At 39.7% G+C, this 21,324-nt stretch overlaps 1 protein-coding gene across 19 annotated transcripts in view; it reads left to right on the top strand.

Moving 5' to 3' along the window:
- Trdn (triadin) overlaps positions 1–21,324 on the top strand; it is a 319,660-nt gene that overhangs the window by 82,520 nt on the left and 215,816 nt on the right. For all 19 annotated transcript variants that reach the window (XM_063235062.1, XM_063235064.1, XM_063235065.1 and 16 more), the window contains exons 6-8: positions 12,149–12,214; positions 15,227–15,280; positions 19,269–19,454. In XM_063235062.1, the coding sequence (XP_063091132.1) occupies positions 12,149–12,214; positions 15,227–15,280; positions 19,269–19,454 (306 nt within the window). The remainder of the gene's footprint in view (positions 1–12,148; positions 12,215–15,226; positions 15,281–19,268; positions 19,455–21,324) is intronic.

Here is a 21,324-nt window from a genome sequence, read left to right on the forward strand (position 1 = left end):
CCATGTCATCCCAGAGAACATAGATTTTCAAAACAATTCCAAATCAATATGCTAATTAATTCATTTTTAAAACATCAAAGAATTAACCAGTTTCAATTCTGACTCTTTGTAACAGAAAATTGGGTAATTTTTAGAATCATCTACTTTAAGTGATTTAAATTCAGCATATTAAGCTAACTTTTATTTCTACTTTGCCCCTCTGTTTATTTTGTTTGATGTTTTTCATTAGGGAAGAATATAGCAATTTCATGGAGCTAAATTAAGCCTTTTAATTCATAACTTCACAATAAATATCAATTATGGCTTTAAGCATATGTTCCGACATGTTTGTTAAGGCTTACCTTTGAACTAAATTAACCTTGCATTTGCTACGTGCAAGGGGTAGGAATTCATTTTGTAAATGTAAGAAGAGAAATCTGTGTACTTGTGATCTTGTATTGAATTTGTATAGCATAGACTGGAATGTTACACTTGCTTGTAGCTGTAATTTATCTTTTCTTGGATTACCAAGCACTACTCACCCAGTTGCTACCCTAACAGAAGGCCTTGGTGAGTAAGCAGGATGAGTTGACCACGGCACCGCAGTTGTGAGTCTTGAGCAAGACACTCTTCTGTGAGGTGGCAGGAAAGGTACAGATTTATGGTTGCTAATGAGAGCTTCTGCAGGTCAAAATGATCTTGTACAATGCATATACACTTAGGGCCGGGGGTTTAGCTAAGTGGGGTGAATGTCTGCTGACAAGTGAGAGGTGCTGAGTTTGATTTCCAGTACCAAAAAAAAAAAAAATCTACATTTAAAGTCTAATATTTTATACCTTATCTACCTATTTATCTCTCTCTCTCTCTTTCTCTATCTATCTAGGATATACTACCTTAGTTTGCTCTATGATTAAGTAAAAACTTAGGTTTGAAAGATTTGAAATTAGTTTCATAATAATACAAACACTGATATATCAATTGTTTAATAATGGAGGCCCAAATATGGGAGTGACATGGACCTAATGAATGTCCAGATAAAGATGAGCAAGGTAATTGTGGGCCTGCATCCCATAATATTCCAGAGGGATGGATGTCCATCGCAGAAATGCAGCCACATTTGAGGGATGAGAAGAGCTGACCAATCTCCGATATCAGGCATTAAGCAGTGGGTCCTTTAGAGGCATCAACAACTATGCCACAAATATCTAAAATGAGAGGGTGTGTATAGACTCACCCAAAGGAATCCGAGGGACCAGAAATAGGTACTGTAAATAAGTAAAAGTTGCCAGGCATTATTGTTAAAAAGAATTTCCCTGACCACAGTCAATACTGAAACACTCTTACTTGATAAATGAACTAAGAACACAATAAATTTTTGTGCCAAGGAAGTACGATGATATTATTCTCATCCACCTTTAGAAAGGTCTTGAATCAACCAACCTAGGTTGGAACCCAAAGGTAGTAACTTTTGTTTACCTGACATGATACAAGCAAATTAATCTTGCTTGGCCTGCATTCCTTCATATGTAAAATGGAAATGATTAAAATGTTGCAAGGTTTAGGTGATTCTGAAATGCACATAAGAAATTGTAAAAATCATTCTAGATTAATTGTGGATGGTACTATCAGCTGATGACAAAAATCTTCCTAATTTGTTTTGCTTAGATAATTGAGTGTCTTGTGGCTTTCATTGCACTATACTTTCTCTCTGTTGTTTGATACCACTTGATATCTCTCTGTACATAGGCTGGAGGAATTTAAGATGTTTCATCCCCAAGATCTTGTGATCTCATTACAGCAACTCTACTGCTATGTTACCCCCATATTTGGGCCTCCATTGTTAAACAATTGATGTATCAGTGTTTGTATTACAGTGAAACTGCTATCTTTGGTCTTTCAAATCTAATTTTTTACTTAATCATACAGCAAACCAAGTATGTCACAGATACATGGATGAATGGATGGATGGGTGGATGGATGGGTAGATAGATAGATAGATAGATAGATAGATAGATAGATTATAGATATTTAAAACTGAGAATACTTTTAACTGTGCCCAGTGATTTCTTTGTTCTCTAAATTAGAAAATTTTAGAGCCAAGTTTTAGCCTCAGTTTTCTCTGATTTAAGAATGGTGTCTTTCCTTCTATATTCCATTTCTAATGTTGTTCTTTCTGCAAGAATTTATGCACAGTTATAGGGTCTAGCGTTTGTCTCTGAAATGCTGTAGATAGGACCTCGCTCCCGGGTCCATCTCTCTGGTCTACTTACATGGTTAGCATTTACCGGTTCCAGGTGCCATTTCTCTTCCTGCATGTGGCAGGGCTCTGTGTGGCCTGCTCAGAGCACCTGGACACCATAGCCTCCAGAATCACTGTGCATTTCTACATCTTCTCTGTGTCACTGCTACACATAACAAAACTGAGAAGTGTGATAGGACAGTACTTATCACTGGTGGCAATGCCTGATGGCTTGTCACAGGTGTGTTAGTTTCCTGTAGCTGCTATTACAAAGCATCACAAACTGGTGTGTTTTATAAAACAAAAACAGGCATTCTTTTTTCTCCAGACCATGTTCAAAAGGAAAAAAGTGGAATAATAAAGGAGAAAATGTAATGATAGAAGAAGTTAAGGAGAAAGTGATATTTTTGATGATTCTTTAGCTTTAAGTGCAAAGAAATAGCAATGTTATTGCTACTACTAAGCACAACACAGCCAAGAGGATAAAAGATATTCAGGGAGAAAAGAAATAATGAAATGACATTCCTGAGAGAATAGTGATTAAACTTTATTAAAACAATGAATACAATTTATTCACAATATTTGGAGAAAGAACAGAACATGATATCCATGGAGATTGGTGGATAGATGGAAGCAGGAGCTTGTGGAATTCTTTTCAGATATATTTTTTCACTGAAACATGAAGCTCAATAACATAAAGTTTTTAGTTTGATGAAAGAGAAGATAAGTAACTGTAGCTCAGAAAGATGGAAAGTTATGGGCTATGCAGATACAGGAAAAACTAAAGTTCAATTAGCAGTGTAGAATAAAAGTAAGTCTTGTTTGATTTATGTGTAATTGACAAAAATTATATATATTTATCATGTATAATAAGGTGACTGGAAAGACATATACAAAGTACAGTGTAAAATGAAGATACTTAGTATATGTACTTTTTCACAAATTATCACTTTTAATGAGTAACATGAAATCTGTTCTCACTGATTTTTAAGAACTTATTATATTAATAGTAATTGCTATTACTATCATTAATTCTTACACAGTACAGCTCTTATTTCATCTTATTGAATAGTAAATCTGTTGAATGTATTCTTTCTATTTAATTGAAATTTTGCATGCGTTAAGCATTTCTCAAGCCTTAGCTTAGCTCACCCCTAGCTGTCATCATTACGTGTTGGAGACCACTATGAAGCGGCTCTGAGCAGGATTTAAATTTTACTAATTGGCTTTCTATGTTTATCTGTGAGTCGGTCTTAGGCCTCAGCCCCTTACCTGGTAAAGGGACCTGATTCATAGTAAGTGAATCTCTATGAATCGCTGATCCTGGCTGAGGCCTGTAGTAGCCTGAGAGGCCAGAGATACTGCAAAGGCAAGATAAGGTCACAGCTGAAGACACCTTGGCTCCAACACTAATGAAGTAAATAGAGGCTGCAGCTGAAGGAATTTCACTCCTGCAGTCTCCATCCTACCATAAATGTCATCCTGGAGATAAGATGATTCTCCTAAATTGGCATGGTTTACTACTTGAAGAAGTCTTTGAAATGACTCCTAAGGTCTTGCTCATTTCCCACACTTTCCTCAGTTTCTCTGCCCTTTGTCATGAATACCTTGAGTATTTTCTTTTCTTTCTTTTTTTTCGTCTTTTTCATTTGTATCGGTACCAGGGATCGAACTCACGACTGCCTGCTTGCAAGGCAGGAGCTTATGCCGCTGAGCTAAATCCCCAGCCCCCTTGAGTATTTTCTTAATGGGCTAATTTCCTCACATCTTATTTAAGGTATCCATTAATTTAGATCCCCAAATTAATTAATTTTTGGTATTTGAAGTGGCAGAAGATGTAGAGTATGAAACATTTCTGGACCTTACTAGTACCACTCTTATCTAATTTAATATTGGCAGCCGAGAGAATTTGTGATGCAATATATTCAACTGTCATTTTAACATCAATCATATAAATGTCTTTCTCTTGATTCTGTGTTATAATAATTGGCATCACCACCTGACTAAGCTAGTCAAGCTTAGAAATAGAGAGTCATTGTTGGCAGAGGTGGCAGTCAAGTTTTGCTTTAGTCTTTCGAGTTACCTGAATGACTTTTACAAAAAGTATCATATGCAAACTCCATCCTAGAGCCATTAGCATTTAGGTGCTGAGACCGGGATTTGACCCAAGGTCTCCTAATGACTCAAATGTGTAGCCAGAGTTAGCTGTATTGCCAGGTCAACTCCCGGCTCAGACTCCAAGTACATCCCAATGGAACTTCCATTGAGCAGTAAGAGTTTAAGATTAACATGCAACCAGATGCTTTGGAGGGAACTTGTACCCTGTTTAGCACATTCCCTACCCATCCCTCTTGTGAGCACTGACTGAATGTCTACCCACTTGCTTCCCCTATGAGTCCTGTTGTATTACAAGTCCTACCATTACTGGAAATATAGCTCAGTGGCATAAGCGCCTGCCTGGCTAGCACGAAGTTGAGAGTTTGAGCCCCAGTACCAAAAAAACACAATTCCTACCACTGACTTCAATGCCACAGTCTTGCTATTGCGGAGTTTCTTGTTGTATTCCATCTTTGCTGTCTTCACTTTCACTGGTACCTCGCCACAATCTTGCAATCATTTTAACATTTGCTTTGGAGTTGATTTTCTTGCATTAATCCCTCCATAACACTTATCACCTTAAACCCATTGATTGGTATCTAAGTCCTAAGAGATGAAAACCATGTTTTCTAGCCTGGCACATGAGTTCCTCCTCATACAAAGCCTGGTGCCATCTACTGAAAAAATGTACAGGGATGTACACTTTGCCATCTGTTTATATCTACACACACATATCGATTCAGCTTTAATTTGATCATTGTAATGTCAAATTTATTTGGTCGGAGGCAATGACGAGTTTGACAGTAAAACTTATGTAAGGTGTCATCTGAAGACAACCACATTAAAAATTTTACAAATACAGATCAAAATAGTAAAGTTTAATCTAAACATACTGGAAAACACACACACACACACACACACACACACACACACACACACACACACAGGGAAAAAAAAGAAAGAAAATGGAAAAAACCCACCATGTAATTATCTAGATAAAAAGTAGTAATTTATTTTTAATTTTTGTTCAGTTATTTCCTCCATGTGTTTCTTATGTATTGTCTTATTTCTTCAACAATAACAGATCTCATTATTTTGAGGTAATATTTAAACTCCAGTTTACTGAATACATCAATTTAGTCCTACAGAGCACAGACCTTTTGCAGATGGGAAAGGGGTAAAGAGGTAGCAGGTGGGGAAGGCAGGTGAGGGGAAGGCTGTGAAACAGGAATTTAAAAGCATTAGTGCGTGTGCGAGCTCCCTAAGGTGAATGCCATTGCTATGCACTGTGAACATGGACTACTGGAAATACAGATTAGGAAAGACAAGATTTTGGTAGGAGACGAGAACAAGGCAGAGGGTTCTTCTGAGATAGGGGAGCCTGAGGGTGGTCAGGACCCCTGGGGTCACGACAGCTGCATCCTCTGGGCTGTCTGGAATTTGGCTGAAGCTCTGACCTCAGGAGTCGATGAAAGCCACACAGCAGAAACGCTTGATGCCAGCTGGCCCATGGCCCCCAAGGGAGTGTGCAGGGAGGAGGGGGTGGTGTTCTTTCTTGGATGGAGAAGGGAATTCTCTTGTATTCAGGCTGTAAATGGGAAAACTGCCCATGGCCAATAAGTGGTGATACTAATGTACCCATTGCATTTACTTTCTGCCCCCCATGGTGACTCATCAGTGAGCAAAACTCAGCCCAGGGGCCAAGGCAAGATCAGTGCATGGTTGTCCCACTATACCTGAGCAGAGTTTCCCAGTGGTGGCCCCCAGCAGGGATGCTGGCAGGCATCTGGCTGCCTCGGTGGCTGAGTGGGTCCGACTGTAGTTTTCTGCCAGGGCCCAAGAGAAATGAATTCTTTGCTTTGAGCTTCGGGCTTGGACTCTGGAGCCTAAAGTGGGAGACACAGACCTAGGAGAAATCAGTCACAGAACAGAGGGACACATATCACATTAGTACTGGGTTCCCAAAAGTGCCATAACACAGTATCCTAGACTCGGTAGCTTAAAGTTTGTGGTCTCGCAGGTACAGAGGGCTGAAGTTCAGAGTTATGATTTCTGTTTGGGTGGCTCCTTCTAACAGAACCTATTCTCCACCTCTCTCCGAGCTCCTGACGGTTCCCGGCAATCTTTGATTATAGATAAATCACTCTGTTTTCTATTTTAAAAATGATGTCCCCTGTGTTTCTGTCTTTTCACTCATTCATTCTTTGTGTGCAGTACAAGGACATCAGTCATGTTAGATTCGGGACCAGGTGATGACATCACTCCAGTGAGTTTACCTCACTGAAGACCACACTCCCAAATAAGCTCATTCTGAGGTATGGGAGGTTAGGGCTCCATCACTGGTTGCTTTTGCTGTTGTTGTTGTCATTTTGAGGGAGAAGTGACATGATTACACAATTTCACATGCCCGAAGCCAGACATGTTTGTTAGAGGATGATCTCTGGACAGCGCTCTTCAGCTGCCTTGAACTCCTCAAATTTTTGAGAAACAGTTGAAGGACTAGAGTTGTAAGCAGACAGATGCAGGTGGTGATTCTCAGAAGCCAAAGGGCACAGGATAATAAACCATATCTAAATTCGTCTGTAACCTTTATCAAAATGCCCTTAAGCCTTCAAATTAATTTAGGTGGCCTGGACTGCATAAACTTTTATTTTTGTCTCCTCTCAGCAGTACCAGCTGACTCCCTAAAGTCCAGTAGATGTGTGTATTCCCATCAGCTATGAAACAGAAGCCTAGAGCATGAGAACAGAGGCTCTGTGCAGATCTGGGTGTCCTTGCCTGCACGGGGGCTACTGGTTTGCAAGGAGGCAACTGTGACGCTTTCTGTGGCTTCAAAAAACCAGGGGAAGGAGAATTATCCATTCAAGCCAATCAGATTTGAGAATAAAACCAGTGTCTTAGCCATGGAAACATCTATGTTGTGATTTAAAGTATATATGTCAGATTTTAACTTTCGATATTTTGCTAAATCCTCACTGTAGTGTTTTTGAGAGATTTTCAGTTACATTGCTGCAGACTCCAGTCAGCATTCTGGAGCTTGTAAGAACAAGTCCACGGTCTACGCAGGAACTGGAAGGGACAGGTTAGCGTGGTCTGGAGATGAAGTAATCATGTAATTATATTCTTTCAGTACTTTGCTTCAGGTGCTTGAATCCATTTCTTACCCACCGCAATGGAGCTCAGGCCAGCTGATCTTTTATGTCCTTACCAGTTCTAAAACTGTGTGTGTTTGTTCAAGTTAAAATTATAAATTCTTCTTTTCACAAAGAATGTATTCTATAATCTTTTTGAAGTTTCTCTATTCAAGAATCTTTTTCTATTGCATTCATTATTATCTTTGAAAAGTGCCTCAATCATTTTTCATTGCCCCAGAATTGAAATTCTTCAGACTAGTTACAAAAAGAATGAAACACACCAGAGACAACCAGGGCTATCTCTGGCATTATTGTTTAATGGCAGTGAAGGAGAATTTGGTTTTTAATTGGTACAAAATAAATGTGTATTGTGCTCTGTCATTTAAAAAAATGACAGAATTAAAACCATATACATGCATGAATTTTGTGAGGCTTTCTTAAGTCTTTCCTTATTCAAAAATTTACTGACTTTCTCCTACAAAAGAAGCAGAAAACTGAGAAACAGAGAAATGCGTGGAAAGAAAAGCACTAAATTCTATTATAGTTTAGCATGCTTCCCAGAGACGTTACAGTTACGTTACAGTGCTAATCCCTTCTCTATCTGCTGAGCAGCTGAGACTCATGCCGTAGAGTCAAATGTGAGCTTCAGAGTTGTGTGAAAGTTTATTTACTGTCCGTTGATCAGGGAATGCAGGAGCCCAAATGGATCAGTCCTTTAACAACTCAGACATCAAGACTTTTGATGTTTGAGCTAAAAGTAGAGAGTAAACAAGGTCTCTGACCACCTGGGTTTTAGTTTTGGGGGACTGTCAGGCCAGTGAGAACTGCAGGGTCAGATACTAGAGCTGTGATTCCCTTTAGAAAAGATACTGAGATCAAACACAGAAGCATAGATCTCATCTTGGGATGTGCTGAGGTCAAGGCCTGGGGAGTTGAGAGGTGCTCTTTAGAGTTGAGCTGGGCTGAATGTTATGGTCAGGGAAAGGTCAGAATCCAGACGATCCTGTCTCAGCAAGCCTCTGCCAACTTGCATGCCAACCTTCAGGGCCATTTCAGCTGGTGCGTCCCATTTGTTTTTCATTACCAGTGCACCAAAGGGCTTTTTGTTTCTTATAAATAAGGATGACAAACAAATTAAGCTCTAGCAGGTGCAGAGAGCTTGTTCTGTCCTGAGCTAAAATTGTCTTGGCCATGACAGAACTTGCCACACATGGCTGGTGAAGGGGAGGTGCCCTGTGCTTCCTGTATGTGAAAGTCCTGCTTGTAGGTTCCAAGGTTAAGGCTGCAGAAGCAAATGGAGTGGCACGAGCTAGTCATTTTTAGTTTATAGTGATTATTAGAGCAGTTATGGACTGTTGCATTATTGGGATGAAAGTCATTTCAAGACTTGGAATTTGAGCCGTCATGGCAAAGTTTGACATCTCCGTCTAAGCCGCTTTGGTGGCGGTGTGCCATTTTGAATAGCTCCCCAGAGCTCATGGGTCCAGATGCTTCCCCAAGCTGTAGTATAGAGTGATTTCGAAAGGGGTAGAAGGGAACTCTGGCATGCAATACCGTGTTTGTAAATCCACACTTCCACTGGAGAGACCAGATTTGTCCCCGGGGTAATGGAAGGAAGAGCTAATATGCTAACTTGAGTCTGAAGTCAGCCGCTTGCTCTTTTGATTTCCGTATTATTCCTCCCATTTATGCCTGTGCACACGTCAACCTGAAAACCCTTTAGTGGGACCGACAGGCAGCTGCCTGGGGTCGGGGGAAGCTCTGTCCCTGACGAGGCAGAGCTCAGATTAGCAGTTCCCCAGAGACTCTCTCCAGTCAGGGCTTGGAAAACATGGCTTATCTCACACAAACTCAGTTCTCCCTAGAGAAACTTTAAAAGAGGCTTTGTTTCTGCCAAGAATTTCTTTTGGTTTTCAGCTTAATTAATAATGATCCAAAGGAACCAAGCTACTTGCAGTCTGTGCAAATGCTGATTTCCTCCCCTTATTTTGAAAGATACTTATAATGAACTTAGTTCAGAAACACCCACAAAACCACTACCTGTGCAAGGAATAGAAGAATGCCTAGGTGTTCTAAGGTGTGTTCCCCTCATGTTTATCCTTAGGTTTTATTTGAGAAAGTTTAACAAGCTAAAAACTATTTGGAATAGTTGGAAGCAAGCAGGGACACACACACACACACACACACACACACACATATAGATAGATATAGATATTTATATATATTAAAAGATACATATATATTACATATACAAAACAGATACATAGATATATTGTATTTTAAAGAGGATAAAATCAAGGAAAATAAAACACAATAAAAGAAATTAAAAAACAAACCTGTGTAAGTGATACAGGACTTCAAAACCTTATGAAACCAGCAATAGTTACCATAATGCCTTTTGTTGTCTTCAAAGTAGCTGCCAATACCTTCATCATAGTAAAATCAAATAGGACAGAATAGAGTAGAAACAATAAAGACAAATAGTGGATGCCATAAAGGACTTCAAAACAAGCCACTAGTGAATCCAGAATGGTTACTATATAATATATCTTATCTTTGAAAGAGCTGCTCCTGCCATCAGGTTTAACATAATCAAACAAAACAAAGGAGAATAAAATCCAACCCAACAAAACAATGAAAGTGACATGGTTTTCTGGCTGGGATCCCTTCCCCGTGAAGCCCCTGGTTGTCTCCCCCTGCAGTCAGGGAACAGTGCTGACTCACAGAGGGAGGTGTGGGTGTGGCTGTCCCATGCCAGCAGCAGCCAGTGCATGGCGCTCCATATATAAATATGTATGTCAAAAGAGGTGTATAGAGAAGAGAAGGATACTAGTTCTTTTTACAATATTTTAGAATTTCACTTTTTCAAAAATACGATTATAAGTCCACTGTGTGGCCTGTATTAGACAATGAACCATGAATGCAAAAGTAAATTAACCTGTATCTCCCCTGGATTTTCCTCTGGTGGGCAGTCAGGTGTAAGAACAATTGCAGGATAGTTTAATCACTGAAATAGTCTTGTGCATGGCACAGGGAGGGCTGTGATAAGCAGATGTCAAAGTCAGCTTTCCAGAGGAGGAGGTATGTGAGCCGAGACTGACCAAGGGTCCATGAACCAGGGGAGGGAGAGTGAAAAATGCAAGGGGTTTAAGGTAGAAGACACAGGCAAGCGGCCATGCGAACGTAGCACAGGACATACTCTTGCTCGTGCAGAGCTGCAGGTGTGTTGTTACAACCGGGACATATGAATTTCAGGAGAAATTCCTGACGTGGAAGACCGGGTTGGTAGGCACGTGTCAGATGACTAGAGTCATAAAATATTTTTGTATTTGACATATCACTCACTGACAGATACCAAGCTAGCAATGAAAAGGACGCTAATATTTATAACAGACAAATAATATAAGCTGACTTATGTTAGAAGGGTTACTGTGTAAGAAAATCTAAATCTAAGAGCAGGGATTTAGCTCAGTGGCTCAAGAGCTTCTCTGGTAAATGTAAGGTCATGAGTTCGACCACCATTACTAAAAAAAAAAAAAAAAAAAAAAAAAAAAATCTAAAGATTGAAGAGCCATCAGGGTGTTACGGTAAAATCCTCGCCAGCAGCCTGTCCAGGATGCATTCCTGCTGCAGCCTTCTGAGATGGTCTCTTTCCTTTGTTTGTTCATCCACCCCTGGATGCTAAACTCTTCCGCTTCTCTCGCATCTTCAGTCTCACTTCAACCAGGAGCGCTTTCCCGAGTCCCTAGGGAAGCTAGGTGCTGTCCCATGCTCTGGCATGTCCTGCCCCGTCAGCCCTTGGGGCCCATGCTGCCCGCTCTAAGTGCCTTTGCCCTTATTCCTGGAACATCCACCCGCTCTGAGCTTGCTGGCATCCCTGTGGCAGGACTGGTATTTGTCCTGTCTAGCACAGTCTTCAGCTCACAGCTCATAACTTTCTGTATATTTGTGCAGTAAATGATAGGTTAAGGGAATGGAATATTAAATAAAAGAATAAGGGCCAGAGGGAATGTTTAAAAAGTAAGATTGAAAGAGTGAGGTGAAACATATCGAGACAAGGGAAGAGAGAGGAGATTCTGGGATAAGCTACTCTTTTCTGACTTGGATAGTAAATAATGATTATGCGTTAAGTGTGGGACAGTTCTGTTTCCTAAGTTTGAATCACCTGTAACAATCAATTGCATCACAACTAATTAAATTACTTTGAGAAGTTTTGTTAAGATTTTAATCTCCTTCAAGTACATTTTCAAAAACTTTTAATGCGGAATGTTTTTGTAAAAGATTTACACATACAGTTAATTCTTCTTTCCTTCTGGTCCAGGAGACCTGTGTTTTGTCTTCATATTTTCTGGTATTCATTCAATAGTAAAGCTGGACTCTTTGACCTCTGGTATCGTAACTTTTAAAACATTTCTAAGTCATTAAATTGAAGGTTTGTAAAAGCTGAGGGACATTGTTATCTGTGCAGCCATACCTTGTTTTGGTACTAGTTTGTGCTTAAAGGTGAAATAAAAATAGAAACAACATGGCAGATCTATAATTACACTGAAGTCTAAAACTTCAAGTATGTAAAGCCTCATGCTAGTTAACAGAAGATTTCTAAAAGCAGCAGGTGAGATTTTGATATCAAATATCCTCGAACGTATCTTGTCATCTATCTCTTTTATTTAAATAAAAAGTATTATCTGTTTCATTCCAGTTACACACAGAGAAAAGGAAAAAGACAAAGAAAAAACAAAAGAAAAAGAAAAACCCGAAAAGAAAGGTATATGATTATTCATTTTTACTTTTTTGATATTACATTTTCTCCTTTCATCCTTCCCTCCTTCACTGTCATATTTCAGATGAACTCATGTTTCTCCTTTTAACTTATACTGTGATTTTCCCTTGGGATAGAATCTGAAAGGGGGAATTTCCAGAGAGAGGAGGATAAAGTACTCAAGGATCTTGAACTCTGTCCCCAATTCACGTTCTTACAAATGTTTCATCATGGCTTCTCCTTGTGGTTTCTTTGCCTTAGACAACAAAGAAAATGTTATTTCAGAAAGTACTTGCCAATTGTGTAGATAGAAAGCTGATCTTGTTACTGCCACTGACATGTTTTGATCTCCTGTCAGTCTGCACTTTGCCGCTGGTTTCCGTTTGGAATGGACAGGCAGGTGACCTCCCTGCTCAGCCCTGGGCAGGCAGGACGGACCCCCTCTCCTCTCCTTTCCTCTGACTCACCCTTGGGCTCCCATGCCATCCCGCCAGCTGCCCAGGGCCAGCCACTCCTAGGAGCATCATGTGTGTCCTCCAGGGTGTTGTTACTTGCACGGGTGGTTCACACCAGTGCAGTTTATAACAGACAACTGTGCTATGTTAGATGTTATAGCCTATCTTCCTAATGTAACATGAATAGTACAGATTATTGCTTTCCTGATTTTTACACCAAAATCTACCATGCCCTATTTTATCACTTTTATAATTTAAAAATATGTCCTAAACATTTCTTCACACTTATAAATATTCTCCTCAACCTTCTAAATAAAGATGGATGGGTATTTAAATGAATTTTCTTCCACCATAAGTTTTATCTGTTTACTATTGGTAGGCTGAATAGTTCAATGTGATTTTTAGTTTTCTTCTTTTTTTAGTTAGTTTTCTTCTTATATAACTGTTCACACTCATTCTTCTTTTGTGCATGTGTTTGTGTGTGTGTGTGTGTGTGTCTGTCTGTCTTGGGGCATGTACATCTATCTTTCAGTCTATCACTTTTTTAGTATATGTTTCCGTTTGTTTTGTAGTCTGCACTTCTGTCTGTGAATGGGTTCATATAAATGCATACGTGTGTGTGTGTTCAGATTCCTGAACTTTCATATGACAGGATATCAGTATTTTCCTTTGGTGTTTCTAATTTTGAATCTTTCTCTCTGTGATTGATTCAACAGGTACCCATATTTTCCATAATTTAAAAAATTTTTTTAAAATTTATTTTATTTCATCACAAACTCCATTTTGATGTGTGATGTATAGTAACGATCTAATTCCATTTTCTGCTATGGTTTTAGAGTGGCTCAGGTAGAGGGTAATCCAGCTATTTAGGCACCCACTGCTATAAGAGACAGAGGCGTGACTATTTTCTTCCTGTACATCAAGTATAAGAGCCCCATGGCCGGATGTGGACTGCGCCCCACTCAGCCTGGCCGTGGGGTCACTGTACCCCCTTGCCCATGGCCCTGTGTGGCCATGCCTTGTCCCCGAATGCCGTCCCTGGAGCCCTGGCAGTGGAGGCGGCTCTGGGGGACTGAACCCCTGGAGGAGCAGGCACCAGGCTTTAGGGCTCTTCCCGCCCCTCATATAGTTAGGAGCCTTTTGTTTTTTGCTTTCTATGAGGTTCAAGATTCTGGGGAATTATTCATAAACCTTCTGTTCCTATAACAAAATGCCACAGACCGGGTGTTAGAACAGAAAGTCACTCGGTGGCTCCCTTCTGGTGAGATCCTTCCTGCTGCTTTGCAGTCAGCAAAGTCAAGAAAAGAAGCCTGGTCTGTGCGGCCACACAGGCTTCAGGACCAGCTTCCACCAGGCCCCTGTAAGCAGAACTGATTCCTACCTGCTGGGGAAATGGACTCTTTCGGTGTCTAATTTGCCTCCTTCCCAAGTGCTTAATTAAAATTTACATCTTTTATTTAATTTCCTATAACATATTTAGTAACTTATTTCCTATAACTTAATTTAATTTTCCTGGTTATTCTCCAACAAAATATATATGGAGTTGAAAAAAATGTACGATCATCAGGGAAGCTACCAAGCCACCAGGGGAACCGATCTGAAGTATAAGAACACTCTGCCCATGTTACTGTATTTCCCAGATCATTGTTACTGAAACTGTTACAAGACGCGAGATTTTATCAGCGCATGACAATAAGACAATTCCCAATAAACACACACTGATCTACTAATTCCAAACGCAAGTGTAAAGTTTTAGGTGTCATGAGGGATACTGGTCAGCTAAGAAACTGGACTCTGTCAGTGATCCTTTCCCGAACGATTTTCTCCACCAGTGTTAGTTCTTTACCCAGCCTGAGACTCTCCAGGGAACACTGGGAAAGATGTTTTATCTTTGCTTATTGCGCTGGGACTTGAACTCAGTGCGTTTACACTGAGCTACATCAGCAGCCCCTCCCTGCCTTTTGTACTTTGTAGTTTTAAACAGATTCTCACTGAGTCGCTAAGATACTCAGGCTGGGCTGTATTCTCTGCCTCTGTCTCCCAGAGTGTGCTGTGCATTTTAGAAATGTTTTTTGATTGTCATAATGTCACCGGCAGGGAGGGGACATACGTGGTAAGTGGGTGTCACCACCGTGGGAGTCGGTCCCTTTGGGTGCTGTTCTTTGCCAAATGCCAGCTGTGCTTCCTTGAGGAGCAGGTGCCTACTGGCCATGCTAGCCATGCATATTTCATATTCAGCATCCTGAAAAGTTCTTCCTGATATAAAGACATATTTTTTTTATAAAATTGCCCCTTCTTGGTTTTTCCTCCTTGAAAGCTTTATCTGTGTGGAATAAGGACTTAAAAGAGAAAGGGGTGGGTCTAGCTTTAGAAAGGTTTTCTAAGTCTAAATGTCAAGTTTTCCACTGAATTCTACATAGTGATTATCGCATTGCTAACTCTTTATTCCTGAGTTAGATTCATCAGTGTTACACGTCTGCAGAAGTAGTTTCTGATTTTGGTGAGGAAAGTTGGTTTTGATGTCTGTTGAACATACATTCTAATATAAAATTTTCTGTTTAAGCAACTCACAAGGAGAAAATTGAGAAAAAAGAAAAGCCAGAAACAAAGGCAAAAGGTAACTTTTTTCCTTTTCTTATTTCTGTATTTAAATTCTTTTTACTTTGATGGATTACATTTTGTGTTATAGATATCTGCAGACATTCGCATAATGATGGGCCTCACAATTAAAATTTAATATCTAAAGGGTGACCACACTGAATGGGTAAAACAACAGATCCTTTCAAACCACAAGAGGAAATAAAGAGCTTCGTTGAACATAATTGGCTATATTTTGGTCCCGTGACCTGACCATAATTGTCATGCCGATTCTGCTGTAAGCATGACAAAAGGCAATTCTTACAGGGTGTGGAGCTGCATCTAACAATAACAACAAGCCCCCCTGGCCTCCCCAGCTGGGCTAACTAGACTGTTAGAAAGTGTTTAAAAACAGGATCAAAAGAAAAGGAACATCCGAAGCGTGAACACCGGGGCTGTGTAAAAATGCGGGGGCAACATGGGACGGGAGAAAGAAATGACTCTGGCGTCCACGCTGAAGAAACAAGGAAACCGATTCTTCTGCAGATTCTGCTAAGAAACACAGAATGTTGGCAGCTTGCTTCTGCCTTGTGAACCTTCAGCAAAGAGCTGGGCTGAATCCTCCTGAGCTAGTATTTTAAGTCTTAGAAACTGGGAGAAAATAAATGGGTACTGCTTTGGCCAGCTCAGTTTATGATAATTTGTTAACATAACAACAGGACACAAACATATCTGACTTTTTGATCATGTTTGCAAATTGCATTTGACTTTTGGAGTTTCAAATTCAGAAACTTTTTAGCAGATATATCTTGATCATTATTTTAAGATTTCCAACAACCAAAATATCTTCATAATATGTCCTCTACCCCTTGACCTCAATCACTTAGAATATGGTTGTAATACTATGTAGTTTAAAATATTAAAAAAATCTTATTTTTCTGTCACAGTTATCTGTCATTTATTAAATGATACAAACATGAATTTTAACTGATAATTCAATATTATCTTCTAAATATAAATTTCTTGCTCATACCTTAAAATACACATTGATCAGTACACTTTAGATATCTTAACCTAGCATGTCCAAATAATTTTGAAAATTCAGTGATTATCCATAAAATATAAAATGTTAGACACTTGAAGCAGATGTACTTTAAACAAAATTTTACTGCAACAAAACAAAATATTCAATTGAAGTTAAATCAGATAAATTATAGAACGAGGCCTTTGGGAAGGTAACATGACTTTTGTCACAAGACTAAATACTTAAATCAATGTGATTTTATTCTATTTGGATCTCTTCTATTGCACAAATGTAAACACAAATTGCATGCATATATATGTATTTGTGAATACATATCCATACAAAATCTAAATGCTAGTAGGGATTTTATCAACTGTATAAATTAATTACCAAGTTTAACATATGAAATATCTCAACCCCAGAGAAAACAAAGAAATTGGCATGATCATATAACTAGTATATAATTGGATTGCAGTAAAAAATTTAAGTGACCTAAATGTAAGTCAGGTTTTCTTTTCAGCGATAAACAAGGCTTCAAGCAGCATTTATTCACTATATGCATATATGTTAAATATCATCTTTGCCAGCTAAAACATTACCACAGACTACCACGTGTAAGTCACCGTGCATCATATCTGGTGGTGTCTGTGAATCCAGACTCTGGCTATGGTGAGTTTGGCCCTCTGCTTCACTATCTCTCACTAAGCTTCACCCACACTGTTACCCAGGGCTGCGGCATTGTCTGTAAGCTCAGCTAGAGAAAGACCACTTCCAAGGCCATGCCCACCAGGCTATGGACCAGGTCTAGTTCTCATAGTCCTGCCCATGCATCTCCTGGACATGATAGCTGGCTTCATTCCACCTGCCTGAAGACAGAAGATGCAGGTGTGTGTAAATCAGGGACTCACACCGACGACTCACGGATCTCTCACCTAATCACCTCTGCCATGTGCAATGTTCGCTCAGAGTTTCTTGATCTGTTTGAACTGTGGCCTGCCCAAGGCCAGTAACGGCTACACCGTCTCAGAACTTCTTCGTGCAAAACAGCAGGCCTTTCCTAGTCTACCCGGGTACATGTGTCAGACTTCACAAACTCATTTAAAACATTTCTGTTTACATACACAATCCATATATTACTGCACTCATGGCCACAGTAACAGAAAATTTACTCTTTGATCAAAATTGCTAATTCCATATATACTTAATTTTTTCTGAAAAAAATGCACTGTGCTAGACACAAAAGTGACACAAAAATGAGTAATAGCATTATTTCTAAGTGTCTAAGAGTGTGGTACAGGAGACAGACAGAAGAAGAGTGGTCTATAATTCTAGATATAGAGAACAAAATGCCAGCTTTTATAAAAGTTAGGGCCAAAGGAAGCCGATGGGGAAGGAATGGTGACTTCCAAAGTCAGAACTACATTTTTCATGCAGAGAGGATTATGGAATTTAGATAGATCAAAAACTTGCAGAATGTAAAATTTGCCATTTGACATATTAGGCACACGGAACATATCTGAGATACTGGGGAAATAGTATGTCATGTGGTAGAGAGGAAACCTTGGGAAAGACTGAGAGAGGAGAGGCAGATGAAACAAAGCCTTGCAGGGTTTTCAGTGCTACAGAAACATTCACTCACGTGGATATTATCATTTTTCTGATCTTTAAAGCTACATCAACTAACCATGAAACTGAACAAGTAGGCTCTCTGGGTTGGTCTTTCTGGGATGCACATGTGTGACTTGTATGATTCAAAGTGCTCTTGGCCTCCCCAGAAAAACTTCCTCTCTACATGGACAGTAACAAACAGCTCACTGTAGGGTTCGGAGGTGGTGTGCATTGGAAGTCATCTTCAAAAGCCGATTTTTTTTTTCAGCCACAGAAATGTATGAGTTTAATGGGCAGCAAAGGGCAGACGTAAGGAAAGACAATTTAGAAGTGGTTTATGGGCAGTGGAAGGAAATCCCTTAGGATGGTCACAAAAGCCGGAGGAAGCTTGAGATGGGTGATAGTTGTAGGAGACTTTTGTGATGAAGTAACTTTGCATAGTGTGTGTGGCACAGTACCTCCCCTTGAAGACTCCCGATGCACCTTATCTTTGTAAAATCCCCCAGGGAGACACTGGCGATGTGTAACGATAAATTCTGACCCCTCGTGCAGTAGCATCTCCCGGATAGTCTCTGAGTACAGGGTGTTAGCCCAATGCATTGGCTTCAGTGTAACAGATGACTCTGGTCTTGTAGGATACTGGGAGCTGCATGGCCATTATTATTCCTCTCTTCATGGCCCACCCCAGTACTGTCTCGGCCTCGTTTGCTACAGATTCGGGAAACGGGGCCATACTATCTTCATGAAATCCTTAACATGAGTCTCAGTAAGAGGCACCCACTGTACTGGGAGGTTTCATACAGGGCCCCAACGCTTCAGTGGGACCTGGTCATTACAGCAATGTGCTTACTCCTTCAAAAGGAGGCTCACTTACCGGGATCCTTGGTGTGGCGTCTTTCCCGTGAGCGTGCCTTACACACATCCTTTGCACATCACAGAAGTCTCTTTATTAGTGCCAGCCTAAGTTCTTGATTATCTGCAACTTTAAAAAAATCAAACAAAATCACTGTTTTCATGTTCAAATTAGTAGGAAAGTAGAGGAGGTGGGAAAGGGAGAGAGGAGGATTGGGAGGGGGAGAGGGAGCAAAACCAGTAAGTTTCAGTATGTGTATGTATATATTAGCTCCCCGAGATGAGTGTAATTATTACCTATCACAAACATAAACTGATTAAAGAGTTAAATATTACATGAAAAAATTTAAGGAAAAGCCATATTTCCTTATGAGGGCTAAGTCTAACATAGGATTTCATAAACTACATGAAACTGATCATTTATTTCAGAAATGCTAGTTTTAGATTGTTTTTTTCTTCTTCTTTTAAAAATTGGGTTTAAGGACAATTATAGAAGAAATATGTGGTAAGGGGAAGTAATCCAATGCTTCTTAACTACACACAGATGACAAGAAAGCAAAGACTAAAGAGAAGACCGAAGAAAAGGTGAAAAAGGAAGGGAAAGGCGGGAAGCAGGAGAAGGTGAAGCCTGCGGCAGCAGTCAAGGTAAAGGAGGCTCAGAAAGCAGCCCCAAAAGCCAAGGAGAAGGACAGCAAGGTGCCCGCGGCGGCCTGGGAACAGGACCAGAAAGGTAAAGGCTTGCAGGAGGAGGCGGCCAGAGGAGCTAAGAGAGTGCTGGGCCAGAAGCAGATGCTGTGAGATTGAAACCTGAAAGAGAACCAGTCAGACTTCACACGGGGATCAAAGATTCACACAAGTACACCTGCCTGACCACGGCAGGCAGCAGCCAGCAGTTACTGTGCAGTCCTAGAAACACTGAAGCCTGTTCACATAGATATATTTGAAGTATTTTTAAAGTGGGGTTTGAATTAGCATCCCGAGCTGTCTAAATGGCGGTGGTAAAGGTCCCATGCTTGAGGGAGAGAATTATTCTGCAGAGGGGAAATAGCAAGTGAGCCATTCTGGTTGTCACTCTGCTGGAACAAAAGCAGTCCAGAAAAAAGCCAGCGATCCTCAGTGTGTTTGTTGAGCAGTCAGGGTTCAAATCTAGAGAATAAGTATCCAAAATATCTGCCTTCCTTATGTCTCTGCAGGATCCTGTCATTTAGAACATGCATCAAATTATTGAATTAATTTAATAGCATTCTTACTAAAAAGTAAAATTGATTTAACGTAATAAGTTATGGAGAGTGGAACGTCAAGGTTCAGTGACAGTTTCCACTGGCCAAATTGGTGGCTGCAGGACACTGTGCAGGACACATCCTCCTCTTCAGCAGGAGCAAGGCCGAGCTTCCCACCCCAGTGTGCTGGCCGTGGATGGGGAGGATCTCTGTGGGGACAGAGGAGTGGGGTGCCACCAGGGTCATGTAGGGACGGTGAGTCTCACTCCCTGGGCCTTGCTGATGCCTTTCTTTGCTGGGATCGTCCCCAAGGCCTGGTGGACGCAGGTCCTGCCACTGTCCACTTGAAGCTCCGGGTCTGCTCTGTGCACCCAGTTCCTGTAATAGCGCTTTGCAGAACAAATTTTCTCTAACTCTGCTAGCAACTGAATAATTTTGTCGGAGGGCTGAAGTTGAGGGTTTGGCTTCTCTGAGATCTTACATTCAAATATTTTAATATGCTATTATCGTGTCAGTCGTATGGCTAGTGAAACCGACCATTTTCTTCATTGTGTGGTACATGCCAAAACACTTGCCGTCTACTCTTGTACTTTATTATTTCTTTTACTTTTATCTTTCCCCACAGATTAATATTATAAACAATGATTCATTTGAAAAAGATAGATATTTTTAAATATAAATTTTAAAAGAGAAGAAAGAAAAAAGAGACTTTGTTTCCTTTTGGTGATTTACAAACTTTTAATTTAGGTGATTTACATTTATTTCAACTTAACACTCTATGAGTGAATACAAGTTTTAAAAAATTAAGCTTTTCTTTCATTTGCAAGATAATTATATAGTCTTGAAAAATTTTAAAAATTGTTTACCTCTTTAAAGTATGTCACATTGGAGTAGTTTGTGTAGAAAAAAGGCATACTAAATAAATTAAAAATTATTTTTAGTGGAACATATTATTATGATATAAAATAGGAAAACTATTTTTACAATACAGTATCATGTTTTTTAGATCATAAAGTACTTTGTATTTTAGATTTCTCTTTTAAAGAAGAAAAATAATCACATGAAACCAGTTAAACCACACCAAAGACAGTGTAATTTTTCTTTAAATACAGCATCTAAAAATGTGTGCCAGTTATATACAGAAATATAAAAATACTTGTATAATAACTAGTAATGTAAATATAGTTTTTGATGTTTATTGTTAGTAATTTCAGAACTTCCAGGACATGCCTTATTGATAAAGACATATCACACAGACATTTTTGGATAATATTTGTTTTTCACATCACAGGTACTATTTTGTATTCCTATCAAGAATCAAACCTATTAATGGTATTATTATATTACCATTCCACTTTCAATTTTCTTTTTATTTATACA

Source organism: Cavia porcellus, unplaced genomic scaffold (genome assembly GCF_034190915.1).
Source record: "Cavia porcellus strain 051 isolate PalLab524CR breed Dunkin Hartley unplaced genomic scaffold, mCavPor4.1 scaffold_24, whole genome shotgun sequence".
In the NCBI taxonomy this organism is placed as follows: domain Eukaryota; kingdom Metazoa; phylum Chordata; class Mammalia; order Rodentia; family Caviidae; genus Cavia; species Cavia porcellus.